Genomic DNA, 23,926 nt, shown 5'->3' on the forward strand with positions numbered 1-23,926 from the left:
TAAAATAATGAAACACGTTTAATATTTATAATGACATGGATTAAAAAGAATGTTTCTCATCCCATTATTAATGTAGATGGAAATTTAGATATTTAATAACTTTTCTCATAAGAAGACAAAGAAGGGTAAATATGAAAAAAAAAATGAAAGACACTAATGAAGGTTAAAATTAATTACATCAAATTATAATGATTGTGATTTAGGGGTAATCATATTGATGCTTTGATATTATTACAAATTTACAATCAACTTTATGATGATGATGAGCCCATTATATATATACACCCATCATATGGCATTGAATACTAGCTACTACAATTAAATTGTATAGTTTTAAATGACACATTTATAATCATGAAATAGAAAATGGGCCCATCACATTTATGATTCTGTAATAAGTCACTCAATCTTAGTGGGACTAATAAATGAGAAAGACAAAGTTGAGGGAGGTTGTTTGGATGGGTGTTTTTTAAAAAAATAATGATGGTGAGATTTTGGGAAGATTTTTATTTTATATAAAAAAATTAATGTATAATGATAAAATAAAAATAATAATTTAAAATAAAAATTATTTTAATATTTTTTATTAAAAAAATTGAGTAATGTAATAGATAATAATTTAAACCGAATTAGACTTAATTATGATACAAGACCTCTAATATAATTATTTAGGAAAATAATGATTTTAAGAATGTGAAATATTTTTTTTTATAAAAGACCTCCAAATATAAATATATAATGATACAATAAAAACAATAATTTATAAACTTTAGTATTTTGATATAATGATACAATAAAATAATAATTTATAAATTTGATTAATAAATTGAATGATTATTTTTAACGGAACAAGATTCATTTATTGAATTATATTAACAACAATCAGAGTGGCGCAGCGGAAGCGTGGTGGGCCCATAACCCACAGGTCCCAGGATCGAAACCTGGCTCTGATAATTTTATTTTTTCTAATTTTTATTTTTCACTTTAAATAAAATGACAAATATGCATTAATTCATAGTAACAAACTTTAATTCTTAGATTTTGATAAAATATACAAAATTTAAGAGATAATTCATAAGAACCCAAATCGAAAAAACACCAAGTCTTAGCTCTTGATATTCCTAATTCTGAACTGGACCAACCAACAATTCGAAATAACAGTTATAAATCAATTAGTTTGATACAATTTTTATAGTAAAAAGAGCAAATGTTGTAGACTAAAACGATAATCTTCCTTTCTATCCAACTACGACAACCGACTTTGTCTTCTTTCGCTTAAAATTGAGCTTCTTTGATTCTGCAGTTCCTTGGTCAGATTGTGTTAATAATAATAAACTGGTATTTCTTGTCTCCTCGGTTTCTTCTTCAGCTGCCTGACGGTTTTTGTTGTTGTTGTTATTGTTGAGTTGTTCCTCTCTGAGAGATAAGACTTGATTTTCGAGCCTGAGTTTGTCGGATTGGTCTATTAGTTGATTCATTTCGGATTTGAGAGAAATGTTTTCCATTTTGAGGGATTCATATGTCTCCATTAGTTCCTCTGTTTCCGACTGCTTTCTTAGCCTTGACCTTCTAGCCGATTCCCTGTTTGCTTGTTTCCTCTTCTCTCTTTTACTCTGTCGAGACTCCACCAAAAACTGACTCCCATCTACTACTCTTGCATTGTTATTATTATTATTATTACCAACTTCTTCTTCTTCCGGAAAAGAACTGGTCGCCTGTGTGTATTGAATAAATAAATTAACCAATTTCGCAATCAACAAACTGAACGAAATATTTTATGATGTTCTTGTTCCATAATCAATCACATCATTCAAATCATCATCAAGTTGAATACTAAGGCCTTGTTCAAACTTGGCTTGTTTGATCTGGGGTTATTTGGAAAAAAAATCTATATTATGAAATCACAATCTTATTTGATGAAAATGTGAATTATTTGGGTAATGGATTATTTTGAAAAAAAATCCAAATAAGCTCCTATTGAAATTGATGTTATTTGGGTAAGAGGAATGGAGTATAAATATATATATATATATATAAAAAAATAGAGGGCTTTACGGATCATGATTTGAATGATTGTGCCTTTTTTAGGTTAAACACAAATAACCCAGTCCGGACAAGGCCTAAAATATCCTTACCTTATTTTGTATGACAATTTAAAATCAGAAACACAAATCATATTTGAGTAATTTTAACCCAAATAATTCACATTTTGATCAGCTAAGGTTTTTCTTTACAGCAAATCAGATTATTTAAAACAGGTGAGACTTACAGGTGTGTTATTATCACTGTCATTACTGGAAGCATCATCAATACCATGTTCTCTTCTACTGAATAATTAAGCGAATTCAATTCAATAATAACAAACATTGGGAAATCGTGATAATAATAATAACAACAAACAGACCTGTGAGCAGAACCTTGACCGTCAAACTCAACTTTGTCATTTGAAGCTCTTCTCTTCTTTATTGTCTGGGGGGTTTTATCGCCACAATCAGATGGTTTATTATTATTCGTCTGTTGTTGTTGTTGTCCATCAACTGCTACCTGCTTAATTAATTAAACTCGCATACTCAATCAACTTTACAGGAGGGAATTAATGCATCTTTTGTTTGGAAAAAAACTTACAAGAGGAACTGCAGGATGGGCATAAACAATTCCATGAGGAGAGTACATACTTGAATAAGGCATTCCATAATGTGCCATCATTGCCTTCAATTACACAAATGGCTCAAATAGATATTTACAGACTAGGACAAAGACAAGATCCATGTATCATGCAAGAATCTTTGGTAGCAATAATAGAAATAATGAAGTATGAAAAGATGTTATTGTTTCATTGTCTGTAACTATTTTGTCACAATCATTGAAAATTACCAAAGTAAAAAGTGAAAGTGATTTTGTTTGAATTTGGTATGATAAGTGTAAATGAACTTTTTTTAGTGTAAAATGTGTGGAAATTTGTAAAAGTTTTAGATTGTGCTGCATGATTCATTTTTTATAACACATTTTAAGTTTTAACCAAATGGATTTTTTGGGAATTTTGTCAGTGTGACAAAAATCTGATACCAAAAAGGCCTATTATATGGCAATGTGTTTAAGAATGTGCTATTGATGAAAGTGAAATATAGAGAAAAGTAGCTTACACGTTCTAAAATGAATTACTTCGACATGACTGATGATTGGCTAGTTGATTTAAAGAAGAAAACTGCTAAACATAATTCTTTATGAAATGTAACTATTCGAAGTTGTTTCATTTTCATGTGTTACAAAAACCTGTTTTTTCTTTGCTAATTTTAACAAAGGAAATTTAATTTTCTCGGAAAAAAAAAGGTCATGATCTTACCTGTGGTGGTGGAGCCCACATATGAGGATGATAAGGACTATGACCAGGCATGACTGCACAGTTCATATAAGGTGGTGGCGGTGGCTGCATCGGGATTCCAGGCCCATAATATGCCTGTAAACCAAAAAATAAAAACAGACAGTTAAGTACAAAAAAAACTAAAACAAACTTTTGATATTCCAAGCTTAAATTATGAAAGGCGAAAAACCTGAACATTTGCCCATTCAGGATTAAGAGGGCTATTCGATTGTTCCTGCCAAATCAAATGGATTATTATGATTAGGTTATAATATGCTAGATAGAACTTAGTTAGAATCCACCACCAAGATGAAACATTTTACTTTCATTCTAGAAATACCAACCAACCAACATACAAACAAACCAACCTAATCTAAAATGGACATTGTTTTCATTTGATTGTGCATACATTAACATATATAGACTGACAGGAGAATCTAACCTGTGTTGTAGATGAAGATGGTTTATCAGATTTATTCGGAGATCCAATTTCTTCGTCACTTCCCATAGTTACCTCTCTATCCACCTAAAATAAAAAGCAACCTCACATGAACACATTCTCTTCCAAAATCAACGAATTAACAAGTGGTCTATGCAATACGCAGACCACTCAAGCATCTCCAAAACAGTTTCATCACGATTACAAGATGATACAGCGCCACATGTCTTCCACATCACAAGGAGATTGAACTCATTCATTAATACATCAATAATACAATCATGTTACTAATTATCCCTCATTATCGTTATCTATACAATAGTTTAATTCATTCAAATCAATATAGATCAACAAATGAAGCAAATAAGGCCTTTCAAGCTGATTTAAAAACGCAGAAACAATACAACAATCGAATACAGATCAATAATGTAATCATGTTACTAATTATCAATTCAATAAACAGGTTAATTCATTCATTCAAATCAATATAGATCAACAAATCAAGCACAATCGAATGAATCCAATCAACTAAAACGGAGATAATCATACCTTTGACCTTGAGATCCTATATCTCTATCTAGATTCCTTCAACGCAAATGCGTATAAGAATATAAAACCCTAGAACAGACAATAGATAAGTCAAATCACTTGTTGAAAATGGAAAACACAAAATCAAATCAATAATCAATCTGACGATGAATCACAGGGAACGGTTATTCTCACCGGAGACGAAGATTCTCGCCGGAGACGAAGAGAGAGCCACGTCAGGCGACGCGTGGTCGTGGTTGTTGACAGAGAAGGATGTATCTTTTTACATGTAGATCTAAAATTATTTTTCTACATATATTATTTCATTATTAATAAAAAATAAATAGAAAGTTTTAAATTTAGATAAGTAATATTAATTAATTATTTTTAGGTAGGTATAAATTTTATATATTTAATTGAGGTGTCCATAATGGATGTATACGTGGCAGAGTTTGAGTAGTGGTTTGGCTGTGGCTAGCCAGCTCATGAACCTAGTTGTGAGGGATGACTTGGTAAAATATTATAAATAAATTTAAAAATATTAGTTTTCTTTTTCAATCAGTTAGGTGGTTATTTAAAAATAATATAAATTATTATAAATATATATTAAATAAAATATATTTATATTTTAATTATTGTTAACTCTATATTAAAAAAAGTAATAATAATTTATGAGAATTAAGATAATCATGCCTTGAACATTTAATTTCAACCGATTGATTGTTTTATCAGTATAATCATTTATTCGTTGAATAAACAAATTTAATTCAAAAACATTCTTAAAAATAAAATTATAATAAATTAGGGAAAAATTATGTTCATAATAAATATAATTAATTTTTTTTTTACCATTTTCTAAATGAATTATTAAATATAATTAAATTTTCTCTTCTAGTCTAGCTGTAACCAAATGTGGTTATTCTCGTCATAAACTCTTGAGTTCGAGCACCCAAATGTGGTTATTCTCGTCATAAACTCTTGAGTTCGAGCACTGACAAAGTCTTGAGTTCGAACCCGTCAGACGTCAAATTATGCACTTAGTTAAATGACGCCAAATTCTGCATTTAGTTAAATGAGTAGGTGTGTTTACGAGTTACATACTTAATTCGTTGTCCCACTTTTTTTAAAATATAATTAAATTATTAATAATAAATTATTATTATTTCAAAATCTGAATTTATAATAAATAACATCAAGTATTTATTTAAGAGACCTTGGGCTTTATTTTTCAACAGATAATTCACTAACACCAGATCAAGTAATACAGACTTCTAACTGATTTAAGATTTAAGTGGATAGTCAAAAAAAAAAAAAAAAAAAAAAAAGTTCAAACTAGATTTGAGTTCTAATTTTTTCAACAAATTATTATTGAAACTTGTAAGCAAAATTTTGATAACCAGGGTTATATATATATAATTCAAACTTACAGAATAAAAAAAAGGATCTTTTAGCAATTCAAACATTAAATCCAGTATCCAAATAAGCTAGCTAATTGAAATGGGAATGCTGCTGACAAACCTAGTCAACATTAAGAAGGAAAGAATTGGAGCTCTTCATTTTATATAGTATGAAAACCGCGTCAAATATGGACATGAAGTATACACTAGATCGATCGACCGACCTGAGAACTAACCCAAACTGATACTTTGACCCTTTATTGATCAAACCAGACCAACCCGAGCCTGCCTCAACTTGTGACAATGACAAATCCAATAATGTCAGTTTGTATTTTAATGTATACAAATATATGCTGCAAAAAATCCCAGCTCTGTTTTTGTTTCTCTTCCGTGACAAAACTACACAGCTGCACAAACTGCTCCTGAAACGCAAAAATCCCCCCACAATCAATACATTTTGAATTCTCAAACGTGATCATCTACATGGGAGAGACAGAAAGTGTACCTGGGGACCATGAGGAGCAACAATACTTTGACTCATCTACATGGTTTACATCAAGTCCGATGAACCAGGATCCTACGCTGACATCATCATGGGCATATGTCCGCAACTGTAATCTGTTTGTTTATGACTACACATGTCACTTACTTGTTTATGTGATAGCCTGTGCTACAACTAAATTACCTGTTTATTGAAATAAACTGGGCCAGAGCTCGTGTTACAGCATACATCTCACCCGAAGCATGTCTAAAGTAACTGAGAAAAGAAAAAAGATGGTATCAATTTGTGAGAATAAAAAAGAAAAAAACTTAAGAAATCAGAAAAAGGAGCAGTTACGTTTTTTTGTCCCCAAATTTCCACCATTCTGGTTCAAACCACTTGTCGGTCCTGAAAATTTACATTAATAATAAATGTGAGGATTCCATGTTCATAGAAATAGCAAATAAACTAAACATTTCTTTGATATAGAGAGACTCACGGCTCAGAAAAAACTTCGCCCGATTTCATACAACCTATGTAAGCTCGAGGCTTATCCAAATGTGCAGCAAGTGTAGCGCCTAGAGCATCTGTAGGCCAAAAGATAACCATGATGAATATTTAATCCATTGAATTTACTTAATAGATAAAAGTAACCAGGTAAGGTTCATTTTTCTGTAATAATTTTGTTTTCTTACATGTCTGGCAACTGGCAAAGAAACAATGGTTCCTATATTAGTAGATTAAGACGAAAATTTCATGAAACTATGACCAATATTTATTAAAAATCTTGTCCATAGCCAATTCAAATAAAATCACCAACTTAAAGCAAAAGTAGTAACAATAGAAAATGTTGATAACCAAACCCTAATTATAACCAACCAAGCTAAAGTGAAAAAATTCATCCCTAAGAGAGCAAATGTCTCCGATTAAATTCCCACTAAAATTGCCCGGATTGATCTGGGGTCATGACTCTAAGGGTAATGCTAGCTTTGTCCAAGGAATAAATCATGTTTTCAAGAAAAAAATAAACTAAAAAAAACCTAATTATTCAAGTTGACTGCAGCTGCATTACATCACAACCAGAATCCCTTTCCATGACCTTAGTGAGTTTACTTGTTCATATGAGAAAATAAATTAAGAAAAGAAAATCAGCAATTTGACAGTACAAAAAAACTCTAAGGCCTGGTTTGATGAAGGATTATTTATATGAATTTAATCAAAGAACCCATTTTTTTTAATAAAATTTTAAATACAAAAGAATTTTAGTAATTTAACTAAAATAATCTACTTATACATCAAACAACCTCTAATAGACATAACTCAGAAACACACAATATTTAGTTAATCATGGAAGACATACCAATATTTACATAAACATCATCGTTAACCTTAACAAAGAACTCAGCATCCCAGTGCTCCACTGCTTGAGCAAAGAACAGTTTCATCTTCTTTGGTTCCTCCTGTGGATTCTCTATGTGATCATTCTGGTAAGATGAAAAAGGTAGGTGTTAATTACACAACCTGTATCAGAGTTTATAAACAGATTTGGGCAATGACAGAAAGTTGTTCATTGTTTCTATGTAGGACCTTACAATAGGATAACAGTTACTGATAATAATAACGAAAACTAAAAAAATAACTTACAAGGATCATGAAGTCGTTTGTCTGCCTGCTCTCATTGTCAATGTCGCTGTCATTAGTGTCGCCTTTATTTACACTGAATAAATAAAATAAAATTAACCTACATAAATAAAACAATCATACAATCCAATTTAAGCTGATTAAATTAAGGACCTCCTTCCTATAACGAATCGTACAATGATTCCTTTTTCATCCTGATTCTTTAATGCTGCACCTGCAAATATCAGTCTCAACATTAATAATAATGTAACTTATATTTGTACATACTATATTATCATACTTTATCTAAAAGAAAAGATAGCCAAGAAACATATAATAGATATAAGTTGTTTTAGTAAATATACAGGTAAAATACATCCAGACTGATCACGTTTCTATAACTATGATATATTTCCACACAAAACATTAGGTTGTGAGTCATTTACATAATTAAACAGAATTATGCAAATCTAGCTATCTATTCATTTTAGGGTGGATGGAAGACCTCTATTCTCGGTTTTAATAGGAGTTCATACAAGTGCTGTTTCTATTTACTATTATCTATGTATAATCAAGTTATATTTCCTGATGAGTGATGACTTTAATTTCAATATCCACATGGAAGCTTGTCAATAGGACTCCATTATTCTCTTCTATATATTCCCTCTCCCCAAGTTAAATTCCTTCAATAAAAATATTGCAGTACATAATTATGTATTTGTCCTTATTTCTGTATTTTCCTTTTCCCAATTATCGCCCTATGCCACAATAGTCATTTAATTCAACTATAAAATTCAAGTCAGTTACATGAATAATGTATTACCAGAATGCATCCAAGCCTTGCGAATTGCATCTCTGTTCTTCTGGCGACCAAAACTAGAAATAACTCCTATAAGGGCGAGAGGTCTTTTCTTGTCTTGAGTCCCACTGTTTTCTGATAACTGTTTAGAAACAAAACCTTCCTGTCCTGCTTTACTCAGATCCCCCTGAAGTGCTGTCAGCTTTTTCAGTTGTTCTCTGGAAAACAATGTGACCATCACTAGTCCCCCAAATCCATCTTATAAATGAAATGCCAAAAAAAACATAAATATGCAATTAGAAGCTCAAAGTGGATACAGAAGCATAAAAAACCAACACACCTGCATGCTATAATTTTTAGAGTATCATCGATTGATATGGCAGATTTCCCCTGGAAAAAGAGGGTGAAAATTCGTTAATGGTTCTTTTCCAATATACATCAATGGTACTCTAAGTCTTGTGCAAAATAAAAAGAAAGGATAATTGTCCAAATTGCATATATAACAGAGCCACATGTTACATAATTGTGTTATCATAAACCAAGGAACGGGAATTTGGTTTGCCAATCTTACATTTTTCTTGACTAGATATGCACCCATTTGGAAACACTTTATGGGTCTAGAATCTAGATCCATATGAGAAACCGCCAATAAATTTCTGAATATGAGTCTAACTAAGTTCTATTTTCAAACTTGATCACATTTGGATACTTGACAAAAAGAGGTGTTCTCAATTAAATTTAATTATGGTTTCTCATCTAGATCTGGATCCAGATCCATTAGAGTTCAATAACTCTAGACCAACACCATGGGGCTAAATGGGAAGTCATTTTGTATAAAAAAAATTAAGTGCTTAACTGGAACTATACATGTTTGTAAGATGTTTATTATCAGCTCTTGAAACAGCATACATGACAAAAGAAGATGAACCCCACATTAATATCTCAAAAACCACAAATTCCTATTTCTTTTTTTATTCTTTCTTTTTGTTGGATTTTGTTACTCTTTTCATTAATATTACATTCTTTTTTCGTTATGCTCATAAGCACCAAGTGGAAAACAATTCTCCTTGGTGGACAATGTGGAAGGAGCACAACAAAAGAACATTTGAACGAAAGAGCTTCGGAAAAGAGGATGGGACTATTTCTCTGTAATGGTTAGAAACTACTTTAAATATAAAAAGACCCCAAAATAACCGATGACATTTTCCATAATAGGGATATAACTTTCTATATTTCTTATCATTGTCATGTAATGTTGAAAGCTCCTTGCGTTTCCCTTTTTCGATATTAATGAAACAATGACCTTCTCCAAAAGGATACGAAACTAAGTTCAAATCAAACTAAAAACAGCATAACTGACCTAAATGAAGGTATAATGTTAACAAGGAAAGAAAATGGAGCATAAATGACAAGATAAGATAATCTACCACAAAATTCATATTTCTCTACTATAATATATGAAAATGAACTCAATAGCAACTGCACGTATGAAGTTAAATTCAAAACAAGTTAATTAAAGCAAATGACGATTACACAAATTTCATAAACAGTACCTGACCAGTTCGCCTATCGAGTTCTTTAATCATATAAACCCTGTTCTGCGAATCAAACCATAACCTGTGAATTACAACACAAATAAACATCAAATTACAAAGGAAATATAGAATTTCTTCATCCGTCCATTGAAACAGATCAAAATTGAAGGATCGAACAAACAAAGCAAATGTATACGTTGAGAGCTTGACCTGCCAGCGACGTATAAAGAAGCCATGGCGGCAAACATAGAGAAAACGAGCAATGAAATTTGAGATCGGAAAAAAGGACCAGTGAGACGGTTACTTGATGGCCGGCTATGCATGTTGAGTACTGTATGATCGATCCTACAGAAGATGATGTATATACGATTAAGAGAGCGGAGAAGTTTGAGATGATTGCTACCGGCGATCGGAGATCGGTAATCGGCGACGGGAATCAACGGCGAGTTTACAGATCTGAGATTAACTGACTGTTTGAGATCAAAAATACAAAAGAAATTTCATCAGGATTGTTATTGTTAGTTGTTAGAGTAACAACAGATTTCAGATTTCTTAAAACATTCAACTGGGCCGGACCCAATAAGTAACGTATCAGGCCATTATTAGAGCTTAGTTAAGTGCCTGTCTTTATCACTCTGTTTTTTTTTTCTTTTCTTACAATTATTTTTAAAAATAAATAATTATTATAGTTATATACAAAATCAAATTAAAAAAATAAACATAAATCAAATCAAATAAACTAAATAAATTCAACAACAATTTTTTTTTAAAATGGTTTAGGGTGTTGACACAAACTCATGACAACGACGATATGAATTTATGCGGTGGTATCTAGACATGAATTTTTACTTCTAATCTCTTTAGAATAATTTTAAAAATTTATAATATCGAGTTAAGAATTATAAAAAATCAAAATAAATAATCAAATGGTACCAGAAAAGTTTATAAAGAATATTTTGAGTTTTAATAAAAATTATCTTTGATGAATGGTTGGAGGGTAGGGTTAGCCCTTCTATGCATAAATAATTGATATATATAATAAGAGATTCATGGAAGGGTGTCTCTAACTAACAATTTAGTTTCAAGGACTCCAATAAAAAAAAAATTAAAATTCCATAATTTTATCTCATTTACTTTTAAGAAAATAATGAACATAATCCTAAGAAATGACCAAAAGACAATTAAAGTGTATGAGCAATAAACCTCTCATCGTTAGGCTAAAAAAATTATTCATATTATAAAAATTCAGGATAAAAAATTCGATATTAATAAACAATATATAGCAATATAGCATCGAACAAAACACAATATCTACTCTAATCTAAATGGTAAAAAAACGAATTAGCCATATATGTTAAAAAAATTATAGAATGTGTCAAGAAAAAAAATCAATTTCCAACTTTAAAATAAAAAATATTGTTAAGAGAGAAAGTGTATAAAATATGAGAAAATGATAGAGAATGATAGAGAGAATTTACAAGAAGAAAACCTGACACAAAATTAATCCAGAAATTTTTTTTCTCTTTTCACTCACATTTTGTGATGCATTCCCAATTTTCATCTCTTTATTATCCCTCTTCAAACAATAATTTGGTTATATTGTTTTATTTTGCATTATATATATATATATTTTTATAATATTATGTTTCATTTTTTGTTAGTGCAACTAATTTCCGTAACTCAAACTTAGAACCTAGAAAGACTGAGTATATCCAAATTTGTTTATATATTTTTTTTTATGCTAGGCTAGAAGAGATGATTGCATTATTAGTTTACAATATATATTTCTTAATAAAATTATAAAAGAATCACATTAATAATATAAACTTATACACGGGATTGTATTAAATTTTTCGATTTTCACCGAAAACATTTTTGAATGGAAATAAGAATTACAGTGAGGTGTGTGTGGTGTGTTAATGTTACTTTTTCTTAATTAAAAAAATTGTAGGATCATATTATCTCATTTATTACACATGTTATATCTAAATGTTTACTAACTAGAAAGCAAAAACCTAATTTTTTTTTTTTGTCATTCTGATTAATTTTTTTTCTTTCTAATTTATTTATTTTATAAAAAAAAGTCATCAAAATATATAAATGAGAGAGAAATTAATAAAAATATATTAAGAAAAATGAAAGTTATTTTAAGGCGGGCAAGCAATGGAACTGACGGTTGAGAAAGGAGAGCTTTGAGAGAAAGAGAGAGAGAGATTTGAAGGTCCATCTTCATCTTCTTCTTCTTCTTCAAACAAACAAACAACTGTGTTCAAGAGAATTGGCATGTGGTTTCTCTCACGTTCAGTTTTCCATGAGATCTGTTTCCATCCGAAAAAGCAATTTCTTGTAAGTCTACTTTTTCAATCTCTCCTTCTAATTCATCTCTAATCAATCCATCAATCATTCATACATGCCTGCTATATCAAACAATTTCATCTCGTTCATCATCATCATCATTTCCAGTAGAATCATTCTTATTTTTCTATGTATTGAGCCGATTGCACGTTCCGTGGTGTTGGATAACGCATTATCCGTTAGATTTCTGAAATGCTCGTTGAGATTACGGATCTCGTTCATGATTCAGCATCTCTATTGATTGAACTTGTTGTTTTTCGTATCTAATTAGATCCTGTTATGCATGAAAACGTGTCTACGTTTATGTAACTTTCCAGAAGATATTTCTGAAATGCTCGTTGTTGAGATTACGGATCTCGTTCATGATTCATCATCTCCATTGATTGAAAAACTTGTTGTTATCAGTATGTAATTAGATCCTGTTATGCATGAAAACGTGTCTCAGTTTATGTAACTTTCCAGCAGAATCATTCATATTTTGTATGTCTTGAGCCAATTGTCTCCGTGGTGTTGGATAACGTATTATCCGTGAGACTTCTGAAATGCTCGTTGAGATTATGGATCTCGTTCATGATTTAACATCTACATTGATTGAACTTGTTGTTATTCGTATGTAATTAGATCCTCTTATGCATGAAAACTTGTATCCGTTTATGTAACTTTCCAGCAGAATCATTCATATTTTGTATATCTTGAACCAATTGCACATTTCGCTGTGTTTGAGAACGCATAATCCACAAGATTTCTTCCCTCCTTTTAAGATGGTTGATATCGGATTATTATGACTTTTACTGTCCTTATTCTGAAATGCTGCTCATGATTTAGCATCTCCATTGAACTTTTGTTATTCACATGTATTTAGATCCTGTTATGCATGATCAAGTCTCTCGACAGATATGAGTTTGACAAATGAAACTCATTATGCTAGCTTTACATTTGCTTAGAAAATGGCCAAGGTTCTATTGTTTGTTAACGAAAGATTGTAAAGTTTCAGAGAAGATGAAGAAGAATTATTCAAAGGATAGTATTGAACTCTTTGTTATTAAACTATTCATAGAAAGAAACCAAAGATCTCATATTCGATTCTCACGTTTAATTGGGGTTCATGATTGTGTGGTCTCGTACTGTTATTAAAGTGAATGAATTATGGCTTGTGTGTTTTCAAACAGCACAAAAATGGGGTTATCCTTCACCAAACTTTTCAGTCGGCTTTTTGCCAAGAAGGAGATGAGAATACTAATGGTGGGTCTCGATGCGGCTGGTAAGACCACCATTTTGTACAAGCTCAAGCTGGGAGAAATCGTGACAACCATTCCTACAATCGGTATTTACTTCTTAATGTTTGCAGATTCTAATAAAACTCGAGAATTTACTCTACATGTTGATGTATGTAAATACTTCTAATGTTTATCTTGTATTTGTTTTGTATGTTTTAACCAGGATTCAATGTTGAGACAGTTGAATACAAAAACATTAGCTTTACAGTTTGGGATGTTGGTGGTCAAGACAAGGTATGAAAAAACAATTGTCACAAAAATCTAGTTCTGCCTTATGGAAGCTTATTTGGTTGGTGTTTTATCTTTCAGATCCGACCCTTATGGAGACATTACTTCCAAAATACTCAAGGACTTATTTTCGTTGTGGATAGTAATGACCGAGATCGTGTAATTGAAGCAAGGGATGAACTTCATAGGATGCTGAATGAGGTATGGTCGTGTAATTAGATCCATAAATGTTTTCTCATTCAAACTTGTATCCAAACACCTCATTCTTTTGCTATGATCATACTTGATGTATGGACAGGACGAGCTGAGGGATGCTGTGCTGCTTGTATTTGCGAATAAGCAAGATCTTCCAAATGCCATGAATGCTGCTGAGATTACCGACAAACTTGGCCTTCACTCTCTTCGCCAACGTCATTGGTAAGGTTCAATTGCATCAAAAAACATAAAACTAAAAAAATGGCGAGAATGCTAAAAATTGAAGTGAAACAAACTCTTGCAGGTATATCCAGAGCGCTTGTGCTACATCGGGAGAAGGACTATACGAAGGGTTGGACTGGCTTTCGAATAACATTGCATCCAAGGTAAGATTCTATTAACTCATTGATGACGTTTTGTTTGTTTCTAAACACATTTACTTTTGTCTAATTGTTCTTTGTTTCTACTTTGTGGCAGTAGTAATCGGTCTAACAAGTGGATCATGTCACGAAATAAACTCGGGTTCTTGAACTGTTGCTGTCCACATGGAGATGTCGTAAGTTTGAATTTGATTTCCGTTTATTGTTAAGAGTACTCTCTAATGTTGTTTTTGCTTGATTAATTGTCTATGTTCTTTTTTCATTATGTTTTGCTAAAAATTACCTATGTTTCTTAGTAGTCTAACAACATTTATTTATGTAAAACATTACTTGTTTATTTCAGCATTCAAAACATTTGTACCATAGTTACTACTCATTCATAACTATTTACTAAGTATTTTTTGTACCAACCGATTCAATCCAAACTGTAAACATCTAATTTATCGAATATAAGATTTTGATATAAAAAAAATCAACATATTATGGTCAAATAAAGTTTATTCAAATATTCAATCTGTTTAATATATATCAAGTTTATGTAACTTTCCACATCCATTATCAATTCAATAATCAGTGACATAATTTAAATCAAATTACCCTTATTTTATCATCAAAATCAAATAGAAAAAGTACATAAAAACCCACCTTATTAGACTTTCTGCATTTCCATCTTCTGGCTGAACCACGAACCATCATGCAACAACAATTTCACCAAATAGCCACTTACGAATCTACAATAGCAAAACAATTAGATGTTCAAGTTCATCTATTCGATTAATCCATTCAAAATCGGTTCATTACAATAATAATAACAATGTACCTCAGGAAGTTTCCTGCGAAATACAACATCCAATCTCGCATCAAGGGTGTTCTCAAACACAATTTTCCCATCTCGAGAAGCCAACACAACACCACCCGAGCTGAAAAGAATTGAGTTTGGGTTTGAGTTCTAAGTTTAAGTTTATTCATATATAACCACAAAAGAGACAATGTATTACCAAGAAAGAGCATGAACATTAACATGGGAAGGAGCAGGAGGAAGATGAACATTGTCAACAATGATCTCACTCGGATCCACATCAACTTTCTCTGCATATTCTTCTATCGACGAGTCCAAAACATGATCCAAATTATGCAAATCCTCCTTACGACATCGCAATAACACTGCAGGCTCCTTTAGCCTCACTAAACTCTACGCAATTATACAAATTGTTACATCACATAACATTCCAATGTTGAATGAAGATAAAATGATCAATTTCGATACCTGAACAATAAGTTCTTTCAGAAGCTTCCTATATGTATGATGATCTTGGCTCACGAACAAAAGTTCCTTTGCTGCTGCATCTTTCATATAGTTAACAACATCATCCTGCGCCTGCAGAACCTTAATTCTCGAAGCATTAAGCTGCATCGAGTATTCTCTGAAATAAATAGATTCATCTTCAATCTCTCAATTAACTATCAAGTATAAAGAACAAAATTCATAATCTCTATAGTATTCGATAAGATCAAATCATATTCTCATTTACATACATTTTCTTGCGGATTTCAACTTGTTTCTCTTTGCGTTCATACTCTTGTCTGATCTTCTTCTTCTCAGATTCTACCAATTGTAACTTCTCAATGTTGAATTCCTACAAATTAACCGTTTCATTTCACTTCCGATGATTAAACTTTTCAAAAATCTTAGTTGATCCGGTAATTGATTAGGAAATTTACCTCTTCGGCGGAAAGATGGATCTCGTTGGATTTCTCTTCCGCTTCTTGGCGGATGAATCTGACCATCTGATGGATCTGCCTGGTGACATCTGCGTCGTTCATTGTCGATTCGTTCGATGAAGAACAATGTAGATCTAGAAAGAGAAGGAAGGAGTCTCAAGAATCAAATCTTGTTGGATCTTAAAGAGTAGATAATGGCGTATTCATATGCTCTCGCGAAGTTGCCGGAGTTATGAGATTTTGAAAATCTTGCTGAATTGTTTATTAGCTGGTTTTTAACTTTTTGTTCCTTTTCAAATAATTACTATTCAAATTGCATTATATTAATAAAGTTTAAAATAGTGTTATAATAATAAAAAATTAAATTAAATACAAATAAAATTGATATTTAGAAAACAAAATGAATTAAATATCCGTTTATACAATTTTATTAAATAATTATTTTTTATTTTAGATAATATGGTATAACTGTGTAACACGTGGTTTCTCGATACTGAACGGGCGGGACGGGAATGGTAGTAAAAAAAATCTCCGAAATAGAATGAGACGGGGATGGTAAACACATTCTCCGTCCCATTTTCATTCCTAATGACAATTATAATTTTGTCAGTAGTTTTCAATTTCAATGTTAAGGACAAATTTTTCTCGGTCGAGGAATATGTTATGTTCCTGTTCCGAATAATAATAAACACAATTAAATATGTAATATCATTAATATATTTATTTATTTTTTATATGTAAAATAATTTTAAATTTATTTCATTTTAATATATAAATTTTTATATATATTATAATATATATAATATTAAAAAATTCGTTTATATAATATTGTTAAATATTTTTTTTTAACCTGATAAATTGGTGTTGTGAAAATTCTCCAATACCGAACCTGATGAGAATTGATAGTAAAAATATCTCTTCCGGTAAAATGGGGCCTATTCATGACCATTAACTCCATATAAAAGAATTCTAAACATAATAAAATTAAATAGTTCAAAGACATAAATAATGATAAGTTTTTTTTTAATAATATTTAGAATAGAAGAGAAAAATAATAATTTTACACTAAATTTGTAGAGTTGATTGTTTATTAAATTATTGAATAATAGAGTTTTAATTAATTTGATCTAATATAAAATAATATTTCTCTTTTTTATTAAGTTAAGCTTATTTTGATTTATTATAAATGTTAATTTATTATTATTTTAATAATAATACTTAACAAGTTTACTTAATAAGACTTAGTCTATTTGAAATTATTATTATTTTGGTTTGAATTTGAATTCAAATTTTGATAAAACTTGTCAATATATATATTTTTAAAATATTTATTATCTCAAACATATTATCTAAATTTAAATAAGATAATATTTTAAAAAATAATATAATTTTCAAAACATATACATCAAATATTATATTTAGATATATATATTTATTAAAGTTTTTAATTCAAACTTATATTTCAAATTCATGTTATAAAAAATTTTCCTATTAAAAACGTTTGAAATTAGAGTTAACCAAAAATAAATTATAGTTAAAACGTGTAAATGAGGCTGAAATCTAAACAAATTCAAACCTAATTAATTAATTAAAAAAAAAAAAGCCAAAAAAAAAATTGAAAAAAAAGTATTAGAACCTAGAATCATTATTAATTGCAAAAGATATATCCATCCCATGATTTAACAAAGTAATCATTAAAGGCACCACCATACCTTTGCCTTTTTGTTTTTTTAACAAACCAAACACACATAATTAAATAGAATCATTAAAGGAAATTCTAGGTGACTTCCCATTGTCGGCTTATAAGTTATAACAACAACAACCACCAAAAAACCTTAAATTTCGGTTCTGTTCAAAAACTATAATTTGAATAAACAAGACAACTAGAAAATACAAACAAAATGCACTTACAACTGAACTTTTGATTTCGAACCTTTAATCCTCGACATCTGCCTGCCCCTCGATCTCGCCTCCATGAGCTTTGCTTTCAAGGTGTTCTCTTTCAATTCCGGAGGCAATTTCGAACTCGACACCGATATCTCATTATCTCGAGATGGAAGTGTCGGTTTCCACTCTCTGACTGGACTGGCCCGCATCCTCCAATCAGGTTTTGTCGTTTCTGGCGTAAACTGTTGACTTCTTATCAAATCCCCAATTACGTGAGTTGACTTTGACCCCTCGCCTTCTTCGATTTCCGGATTCTTCACAATTCTAATAGGTAATTTCTGATTGAGTTCAAAACAATGTGAATCACTTCCAATGGATTCGTCATCGATTGCAGCTTGAGGAGCACTGATAGCAGCATTCAGAGGGAACGATTCGAGAGATGATCTACGCAGATTTTGCACCTTTTGATCTTTCCTAGATTGAAGAAAGGTCTCGATTTCAGGCCTCAGTTTTTCAACAGTTAACTGTCGTTGTTGTTGCTCTCCGAGTTTCATCTGCATTCGTTCATCTATCCACGATTCTGATATGTGAAGAATCGAGCGATCGCGATTACGGTTCTTATCAGATTTATGTCTCAAAGAGTGAACCTCTTGGTCGTAATCCCTTATACCCAAAGCAAACTCGTCGCATAGTTCTTCCAACAGAATTCTCGATCTCCTCTCGTTTTCTATATCTTTAGTAACATTCAAAATCGAACTTTTCATTTTCCTGTGAAGAGTCTCCGACCGTTTCCTTAATCTCCTTTCGTCCTCCAATTCCTGCCTCACATTAACTCGATCCTGCTCCTTGTCCTTCCTCGCTAACTTGTCTTCTTCAATCCGATTCCTCAATCCATCAATCTCGTTCTTATCCAATTGTTGTTCTTTCACCAATTCTTTGATCTTGGTTACAGCATGATCAAGCTCCTTCTTCAATGTCTTCACTAAAGACATATTAGCTGCATGCTGTTCTTCCAAACTCCAAATTCGATTCAATACTTTCAAAAGTTCTGTTGATGTTTTCAAGCTATAACCGACTTTGAGATCCAAAGAACTACTAGGAGTTGCAGCTGGATTATAAGGCGTAACCTAGAACATATAGCAAATGAATCAAAAACACAAAAACAGTGAATGATAAACAAATTACAAATCTGATTCAACCATTTCAATTACCTCCATTATAACAAATGAATCAAAAACACAAAAACATGGGAAGATAAACAAATTACAAATCTAATCATCCATTTCAATGACCTCCATTATAGCAAATGAATCAAAAACACAAAAACATGACATGATAAAACAAACTACAAATCAAATTCAGCCATTTCAATTACCTCCATTGAACTACTACAAAAACTAGCAGGAGAAACAGGTTGAATAGCAATTGCACGATTACTCCTTTCAACAGATCGATGATGTTGTATCAAAGAAGCAGCTATATGTCTCTTCAAAGTACTTGCACTTCCCTGCATCAAAATGAACATAAAAAATAGAAAAAACAAAGATCTAAAGTAAAACCCACAGACAAGAACAACTTACAAGATCGGGGGAAGAAGGGGATGATAAGGGTTTATCCTGACGGCGGCGGTGGTTGTGTAGACGGCGGAGTCTTGGAAGATGGCCGTTATCGGCGGCGGCGGCGGAGTTGTTCATGTTAGAAAGAGGGAATCGATATTGATTGAGTTCCCAAAGAGATGCAGCTAGTTTTCTAGCGGAAATAGAAGGATGATGATGAACTGGGAGAATGAAATTGTGAGTGGCGCCACAAGAAACAGTACCGTCGGCGGCGACGGCGACGGCGGCGGCGGTTTCTTGGAATCTCCAATAGGGTAAAATTGGAGTTCTTTGTCCCCCTCTTTTAGCAACTAAGAATCCTTCATTCCTCCTCCTTAACTTTAATCCTAAAATTTCTCCTTTTTCTTCACCTTTTTCCATACCCAAGTAGCCCACAAGAACCTTTTTTCTCTCTCTGTGTTTGAAAAGGGCTTAGAAAAAGTGGAAAACAGAGAAACCCACCTTTATTTCTCTCTCTCTCTTTCTCTTCTCAAGATAAAACAGTGGTGATGATGAGGTTTAGAGAAGGGTCGTTGTTTTGGAGAAGAGAAACGTAAGAGCGAATTGAATTCCATGGTTTGTGAGCTGGTCCTGCAGCTATGGTAGGGAATCGAACGATGTCCAGAAAGAACAACACTGTAAATTGGAAAGAGGACCGACTAGAGAGAGAGTGTGTATGAAGCTGGTTGGTGATGATGACAGATGTCAAGGTTACAATTTTGGCATTAGGTGATTTACATGCATAATAAATCAAATTCATTGTTGGGCTTTGTTTGATTTGGTAAATAATTATTAGTACAAATAAAAAAAATCTTATAATTTGTTACTTGGACCTTGATTAAATTGGGGTTTTTGAAAAAATCTAGAAAAGGAAAAAAGTAATGATTGAAAATGATTTTGAGGAGGTGATGGTGATTTTTTGTAAAAATATTTAAAAGATATTGATATATATGAATAAAATAAAAATTAATAATTTAAAATTAAGAGTATTTTAGTATTTTAATCGATGAAATTAATGATATGATTGTTGAGAAGTGATTGATTAAAAAATTGATTTTGAATAAATTTTTTAAAAAACCCAAAAACAATACATGCTTGATATTTGTTATGAATGTCAAGTATTGGAACTATTTTGGAAATGATTGATATTGAATTGAATGAGTAATGCATGTAGTAATTGATTGTCGTGATATTTTTAGATAAAAGTTGCAAGATTGATTAGATTGTATCGATAATTTTTTTTTTTTTTATTGCTTTTTGGTAGTCTAGTAAAGAATCGCAAGACTTTTAGTGATTGCGTTCGACAAATACATTTAGTTTACAGCGCTATTATTATTATTATTATTATTACAATAATAATAGAGATTTTTTCTGAAAAATCGGTGGAGGTGGTTTTGAGTTCATTGATTTTCTTAAGAATTTTTGAGCTCGTTAATGTTAAATTTTATATTATGTTTTTTCGTTAGTATCGAACATTTTCGCTTTATATTTTATTATTATTCATAAATGGTTAATCTTGTTATGATTCGGGTGTATTTGTGACAAGACAAACACTCGTGTTTTTATATTATTTTATCATTACGATATTGTATGTACTCTTTAAAAAAATATTTTTTAATTAACTTTATAGTTAAATATATATATAATTAATATTATTTTAAAATAAATTTTTATTATTTTAATTAAATCTCAATTATAAATATATAATTGTAAAATATTTTAAGTAAATTCTTAATTTTTAATGGATTAATTTTAACTTTTCTTATATTCAAAATATATACTTTATATAATTAAAATATTTTATTTTATTTTTATAAAATTTAAATACTAGTAAAAATTAATTCAACCAATTAAATAAACAAAATAGTTTTTAAAAAAAATACTCAATTAAAGAATAGTGGAACATTTAAAATAAGGATATTTTGAACAATTAACCTAGAGAACTTAATATTGGATAGTTTGATTTTACAAAATAAAAATAAATAAATAAACAGATTACTTAAAAAATAACTCAATTTCATAAACCAAATTTTGGTATAAATTATGCTAGAGATGGAATAAGAAAGAAGGAATAGCTATGATAGTTGCCTATTATTTTGTTTTACAATTTGGATTAAATCACACTCAAATGTAATTAATTCAAAATTTCAAAGAATAACTTGTTCTTGATGGTTCTAACAATTACCCATTTGTTGTTTTATAAGATTTTTTTTTTTTGTATAGCTCACTAAAACAAGGAATAGCTATGATAAATGATTTCTCAAGACAAATGTATAGCTCACTAAAATAAGTGATAAGATAAACTTTTAAAATAAAAAAATCACAAGGGTGGAGATTCAAACAAAAATAATATTATAATTACAATGCACAAATTAAGCGAAAATGTAATTAAACAACTAACTTCACTTGCTATTTTTTGTTTTTCTTGTTTAAAACTCTTGGATATTCAATTTTCTAACGAATAGATGCTGAAATTTGTAAATTTTGGGAACTAATAATAATTTTGAATTTGTTGTGATATCTATGAAGATTAGGCCTACTAAAATCGTATTTTAAAACCATGCTAAATGTACATAAAATAAGATATATTTAAAAAAAAATATAATGTTTTCAAAGAAATAGTTTAAGTTTTTAAAAAGGAAAATGGTTCAACAACAGACCAGCCCAATGGCCTGTTATCTAAACCCAATAATGTCAAAGCGTCAAAGGTTTACCTGTTGGGCTTTAAAGAACCAATTTTGGAGTTTGACCCTATTAATAAACTTTAAGATCCTGTTTGTTGTGGCTTAATTGAGTTTATTTTTTTGAATTAAGGAAAACTAATATGACACTCATACTCATGGCACCGTTTCAACACAAATCGCTTATTTCTGAACAATTAGTTATTCTAGAGTTTCCTTTTATTTTTGTGCAGATTTCCTTTTTATATGTATGGTCTTTAACCCTAATCTCCAACACTGTAATCGCATCCTCGAGCTATTAGATTTGATGAAAATTTTGTCAAAGGTGAAATAACTTAAAATGTTGTGTTTTTCTTTCCTTTGCTACATTTAAGATTAATTTGACCAAGAATTGGGACAAGTAAAAAAAATAAGTGTATAACTTTTGATTCGGATTATAACATCTTTCCATGTGGAGACTAGATGCCATTTTTTTTTAACCCGGGTTTATTCTTTAGATGGTTAGCATGACTCCCAAAATAATGACTTCCTTTAAATAAGGATCAATTTTTTTGTTTAAAGTAAAATCCTTGTCATTTGAATTATCTGAAAACTTTAATTTTAGATGATGATGATGTTAAAGTTGTTCATTAACAATCCATCCCCATAATATATAGACAAGTTGAAAGTTTCAATTACTCACAATTCATTAATATTTTAATTCTAAACCGTTTAAGAATCAACGGTTCATATAAACGATTTCATTCTACACCATCTCGGGTTCTTAGTATCATAATAAACATCTAACTCGCTTTACTCGAAATATTACTTTCAGTTAGTGACGTTATACCATTAATAGAATTGTGTAGATGAGCACACTTTAAAATAATTGAAGTAACCTCCTCCTTTTAATTTTCGTCAAATCCCACTATCTCCACTTACATATATATAATGCTTTAGATTAAAAAGAATGTATTTTCAGATATGGTATGTTGTTATTTATAACCAAGTAAATTTATATTAAAAATTTAACTATGCTAGGTGTCATAACTAGGTCACATGCAATTAAAAATTAAGCTAGATTGTTGGAAAAGCTTATATCTCAATTAAAAAGTATTTTAAGAGCTTTATTGTGTGGATGTGACAAGCCTTAATTTTTTTTTTATACCTCATGGGATTATTTAATATAGATTAATAGGTAAATAATTATTTTGATTATGTATATTTTTTATTTGTATATTATTGTATAATCTAAATTTGAATAATAAAAAGTTTTAAAGTTAGTGTCAATGTTGAATTTGGATTTACAATGACGTATGTGCATACATAATGTTTGTTTTTATAACATATAAATTTCTATTTATAAAAATGAAGTCAATTATATACTGAAATTAACAAACACAAGTGTGTGAAAATAGGTATACAAGTTTTCATAATAATCTTGTTGGCACATGTTAATGTTGATTT

At 30.5% G+C, this 23,926-nt stretch overlaps 5 protein-coding genes and 1 non-coding gene across 11 annotated transcripts; 2 read left to right on the forward strand and 4 right to left on the reverse strand.

Moving 5' to 3' along the window:
- The first annotated feature begins 881 nt into the window (after positions 1-881).
- On the forward strand, positions 882-953 carry TRNAM-CAU. Its single transcript has one exon. It is a non-coding gene; the product is annotated as a tRNA-Met (tRNA).
- Positions 954-1,018: 65 nt separating this feature from the next.
- LOC124941937 (G-box-binding factor 2-like) lies at positions 1,019-4,419 on the reverse strand. 5 transcript variants are annotated; one of them, XM_047482324.1, is made up of 8 exons: positions 4,350-4,419; positions 3,804-3,887; positions 3,552-3,596; positions 3,344-3,457; positions 2,626-2,709; positions 2,405-2,544; positions 2,270-2,327; positions 1,019-1,724 (listed from the first exon to the last, which is right to left on the reverse strand). In XM_047482324.1, exons 2-8 carry the CDS (start codon positions 3,867-3,869, stop codon positions 1,239-1,241), a joined length of 993 nt encoding a protein of 330 aa, XP_047338280.1. In that variant the 5' UTR covers positions 3,870-3,887; positions 4,350-4,419; the 3' UTR covers positions 1,019-1,238. The 5 variants fall into 5 exon arrangements, with proteins under 5 accessions (XP_047338280.1, XP_047338283.1, XP_047338281.1 ...); XM_047482327.1 differs by having other exon boundaries at positions 1,019-1,715; positions 2,270-2,324; positions 2,405-2,547; XM_047482325.1 differs by having other exon boundaries at positions 2,270-2,324; positions 2,405-2,547.
- A 1,807-nt stretch (positions 4,420-6,226) lies between these two features.
- Positions 6,227-10,698, reverse strand: LOC124941392 (hydroxyproline O-galactosyltransferase HPGT1). Its single transcript, XM_047481704.1, has 10 exons — positions 10,371-10,698; positions 10,179-10,242; positions 8,966-9,015; positions 8,650-8,843; positions 8,001-8,061; positions 7,851-7,923; positions 7,567-7,690; positions 6,706-6,793; positions 6,411-6,614; positions 6,227-6,343 (listed from the first exon to the last, which is right to left on the reverse strand). Exons 1-9 carry the CDS (start codon positions 10,481-10,483, stop codon positions 6,560-6,562), a joined length of 822 nt encoding a protein of 273 aa, XP_047337660.1. The 5' UTR covers positions 10,484-10,698; the 3' UTR covers positions 6,227-6,343; positions 6,411-6,559.
- A 1,653-nt stretch (positions 10,699-12,351) lies between these two features.
- LOC124941393 (ADP-ribosylation factor-like) lies at positions 12,352-14,989 on the forward strand. Of its 2 annotated transcripts, none has more exons than XM_047481705.1 (7): positions 12,352-12,506; positions 13,685-13,839; positions 13,956-14,026; positions 14,102-14,221; positions 14,319-14,437; positions 14,520-14,601; positions 14,693-14,989. In XM_047481705.1, the coding sequence occupies exons 1-7, from the start codon at positions 12,472-12,474 to the stop codon at positions 14,693-14,695; spliced, it is 585 nt and encodes a 194-aa protein (XP_047337661.1). In that variant the 5' UTR covers positions 12,352-12,471; the 3' UTR covers positions 14,696-14,989. The 2 variants fall into 2 exon arrangements, with proteins under 2 accessions (XP_047337661.1, XP_047337662.1); XM_047481706.1 differs by having other exon boundaries at positions 14,696-14,989.
- Positions 14,990-15,128: 139 nt separating this feature from the next.
- On the reverse strand, positions 15,129-16,546 carry LOC124942779 (V-type proton ATPase subunit E-like). The gene is made up of 6 exons (XM_047483335.1): positions 16,318-16,546; positions 16,132-16,232; positions 15,863-16,019; positions 15,594-15,787; positions 15,416-15,515; positions 15,129-15,326 (listed from the first exon to the last, which is right to left on the reverse strand). Exons 1-6 carry the CDS (start codon positions 16,417-16,419, stop codon positions 15,288-15,290), a joined length of 693 nt encoding a protein of 230 aa, XP_047339291.1. The 5' UTR covers positions 16,420-16,546; the 3' UTR covers positions 15,129-15,287.
- Positions 16,547-18,171: 1,625 nt separating this feature from the next.
- Positions 18,172-20,466, reverse strand: LOC124942777 (uncharacterized protein At5g41620-like). Its single transcript, XM_047483333.1, has 3 exons — positions 19,785-20,466; positions 19,580-19,711; positions 18,172-19,331 (listed from the first exon to the last, which is right to left on the reverse strand). Exons 1-3 carry the CDS (start codon positions 20,178-20,180, stop codon positions 18,225-18,227), a joined length of 1,635 nt encoding a protein of 544 aa, XP_047339289.1. The 5' UTR covers positions 20,181-20,466; the 3' UTR covers positions 18,172-18,224.
- Between the last annotated feature and the right edge of the window lie 3,460 nt (positions 20,467-23,926).

The sequence above is a fragment of the Impatiens glandulifera genome, chromosome 6 (assembly GCF_907164915.1).
Source record: "Impatiens glandulifera chromosome 6, dImpGla2.1, whole genome shotgun sequence".
In the NCBI taxonomy this organism is placed as follows: domain Eukaryota; kingdom Viridiplantae; phylum Streptophyta; class Magnoliopsida; order Ericales; family Balsaminaceae; genus Impatiens; species Impatiens glandulifera.

Excerpts from the sequence above, each read along its gene's own strand:
- LOC124941392 (XM_047481704.1), bottom strand. The coding sequence starts at position 10,483 with ATGCATAGCCGGCCATCAAGTAACCGTCTCACTGGTCCTTTTTTCCGA. Across the intron at positions 9,016-10,178 it reads TCGATAGGCGAACTGGTCAG|GGGAAATCTGCCATATCAAT; the intron begins GTACTGTTTATG and ends CTCTTTTTCCAG. Across the intron at positions 8,062-8,649 it reads CAAGGCTTGGATGCATTCTG|GTGCAGCATTAAAGAATCAG; the intron begins GTAATACATTAT and ends TGATATTTGCAG.
- LOC124941937 (XM_047482323.1), bottom strand. The coding sequence starts at position 3,869 with ATGGGAAGTGACGAAGAAATTGGATCTCCGAATAAATCTGATAAACCA. Across the intron at positions 3,597-3,803 it reads CATCTTCATCTACAACACAG|GAACAATCGAATAGCCCTCT; the intron begins GTTAGATTCTCC and ends TTGATTTGGCAG. Across the intron at positions 3,458-3,551 it reads CTGAATGGGCAAATGTTCAG|GCATATTATGGGCCTGGAAT; the intron begins GTTTTTCGCCTT and ends TTTGGTTTACAG.
- LOC124942779 (XM_047483335.1), bottom strand. The coding sequence starts at position 16,419 with ATGAACGACGCAGATGTCACCAGGCAGATCCATCAGATGGTCAGATTC. Across the intron at positions 16,020-16,131 it reads GTTGAAATCCGCAAGAAAAT|AGAATACTCGATGCAGCTTA; the intron begins GTATGTAAATGA and ends TATTTATTTCAG. Across the intron at positions 15,788-15,862 it reads TGAAAGAACTTATTGTTCAG|AGTTTAGTGAGGCTAAAGGA; the intron begins GTATCGAAATTG and ends ATAATTGCGTAG.
- LOC124942777 (XM_047483333.1), bottom strand. The coding sequence starts at position 20,180 with ATGGAAAAAGGTGAAGAAAAAGGAGAAATTTTAGGATTAAAGTTAAGG. Across the intron at positions 19,712-19,784 it reads CCCCTTCTTCCCCCGATCTT|GGAAGTGCAAGTACTTTGAA; the intron begins GTAAGTTGTTCT and ends ATTTTGATGCAG. Across the intron at positions 19,332-19,579 it reads TTTGTAGTAGTTCAATGGAG|GTTACGCCTTATAATCCAGC; the intron begins GTAATTGAAATG and ends TATATGTTCTAG.
- LOC124941393 (XM_047481705.1), top strand. The coding sequence starts at position 12,472 with ATGAGATCTGTTTCCATCCGAAAAAGCAATTTCTT. Across the intron at positions 14,027-14,101 it reads ATGTTGGTGGTCAAGACAAG|ATCCGACCCTTATGGAGACA; the intron begins GTATGAAAAAAC and ends TTTATCTTTCAG. Across the intron at positions 14,222-14,318 it reads TTCATAGGATGCTGAATGAG|GACGAGCTGAGGGATGCTGT; the intron begins GTATGGTCGTGT and ends ATGTATGGACAG.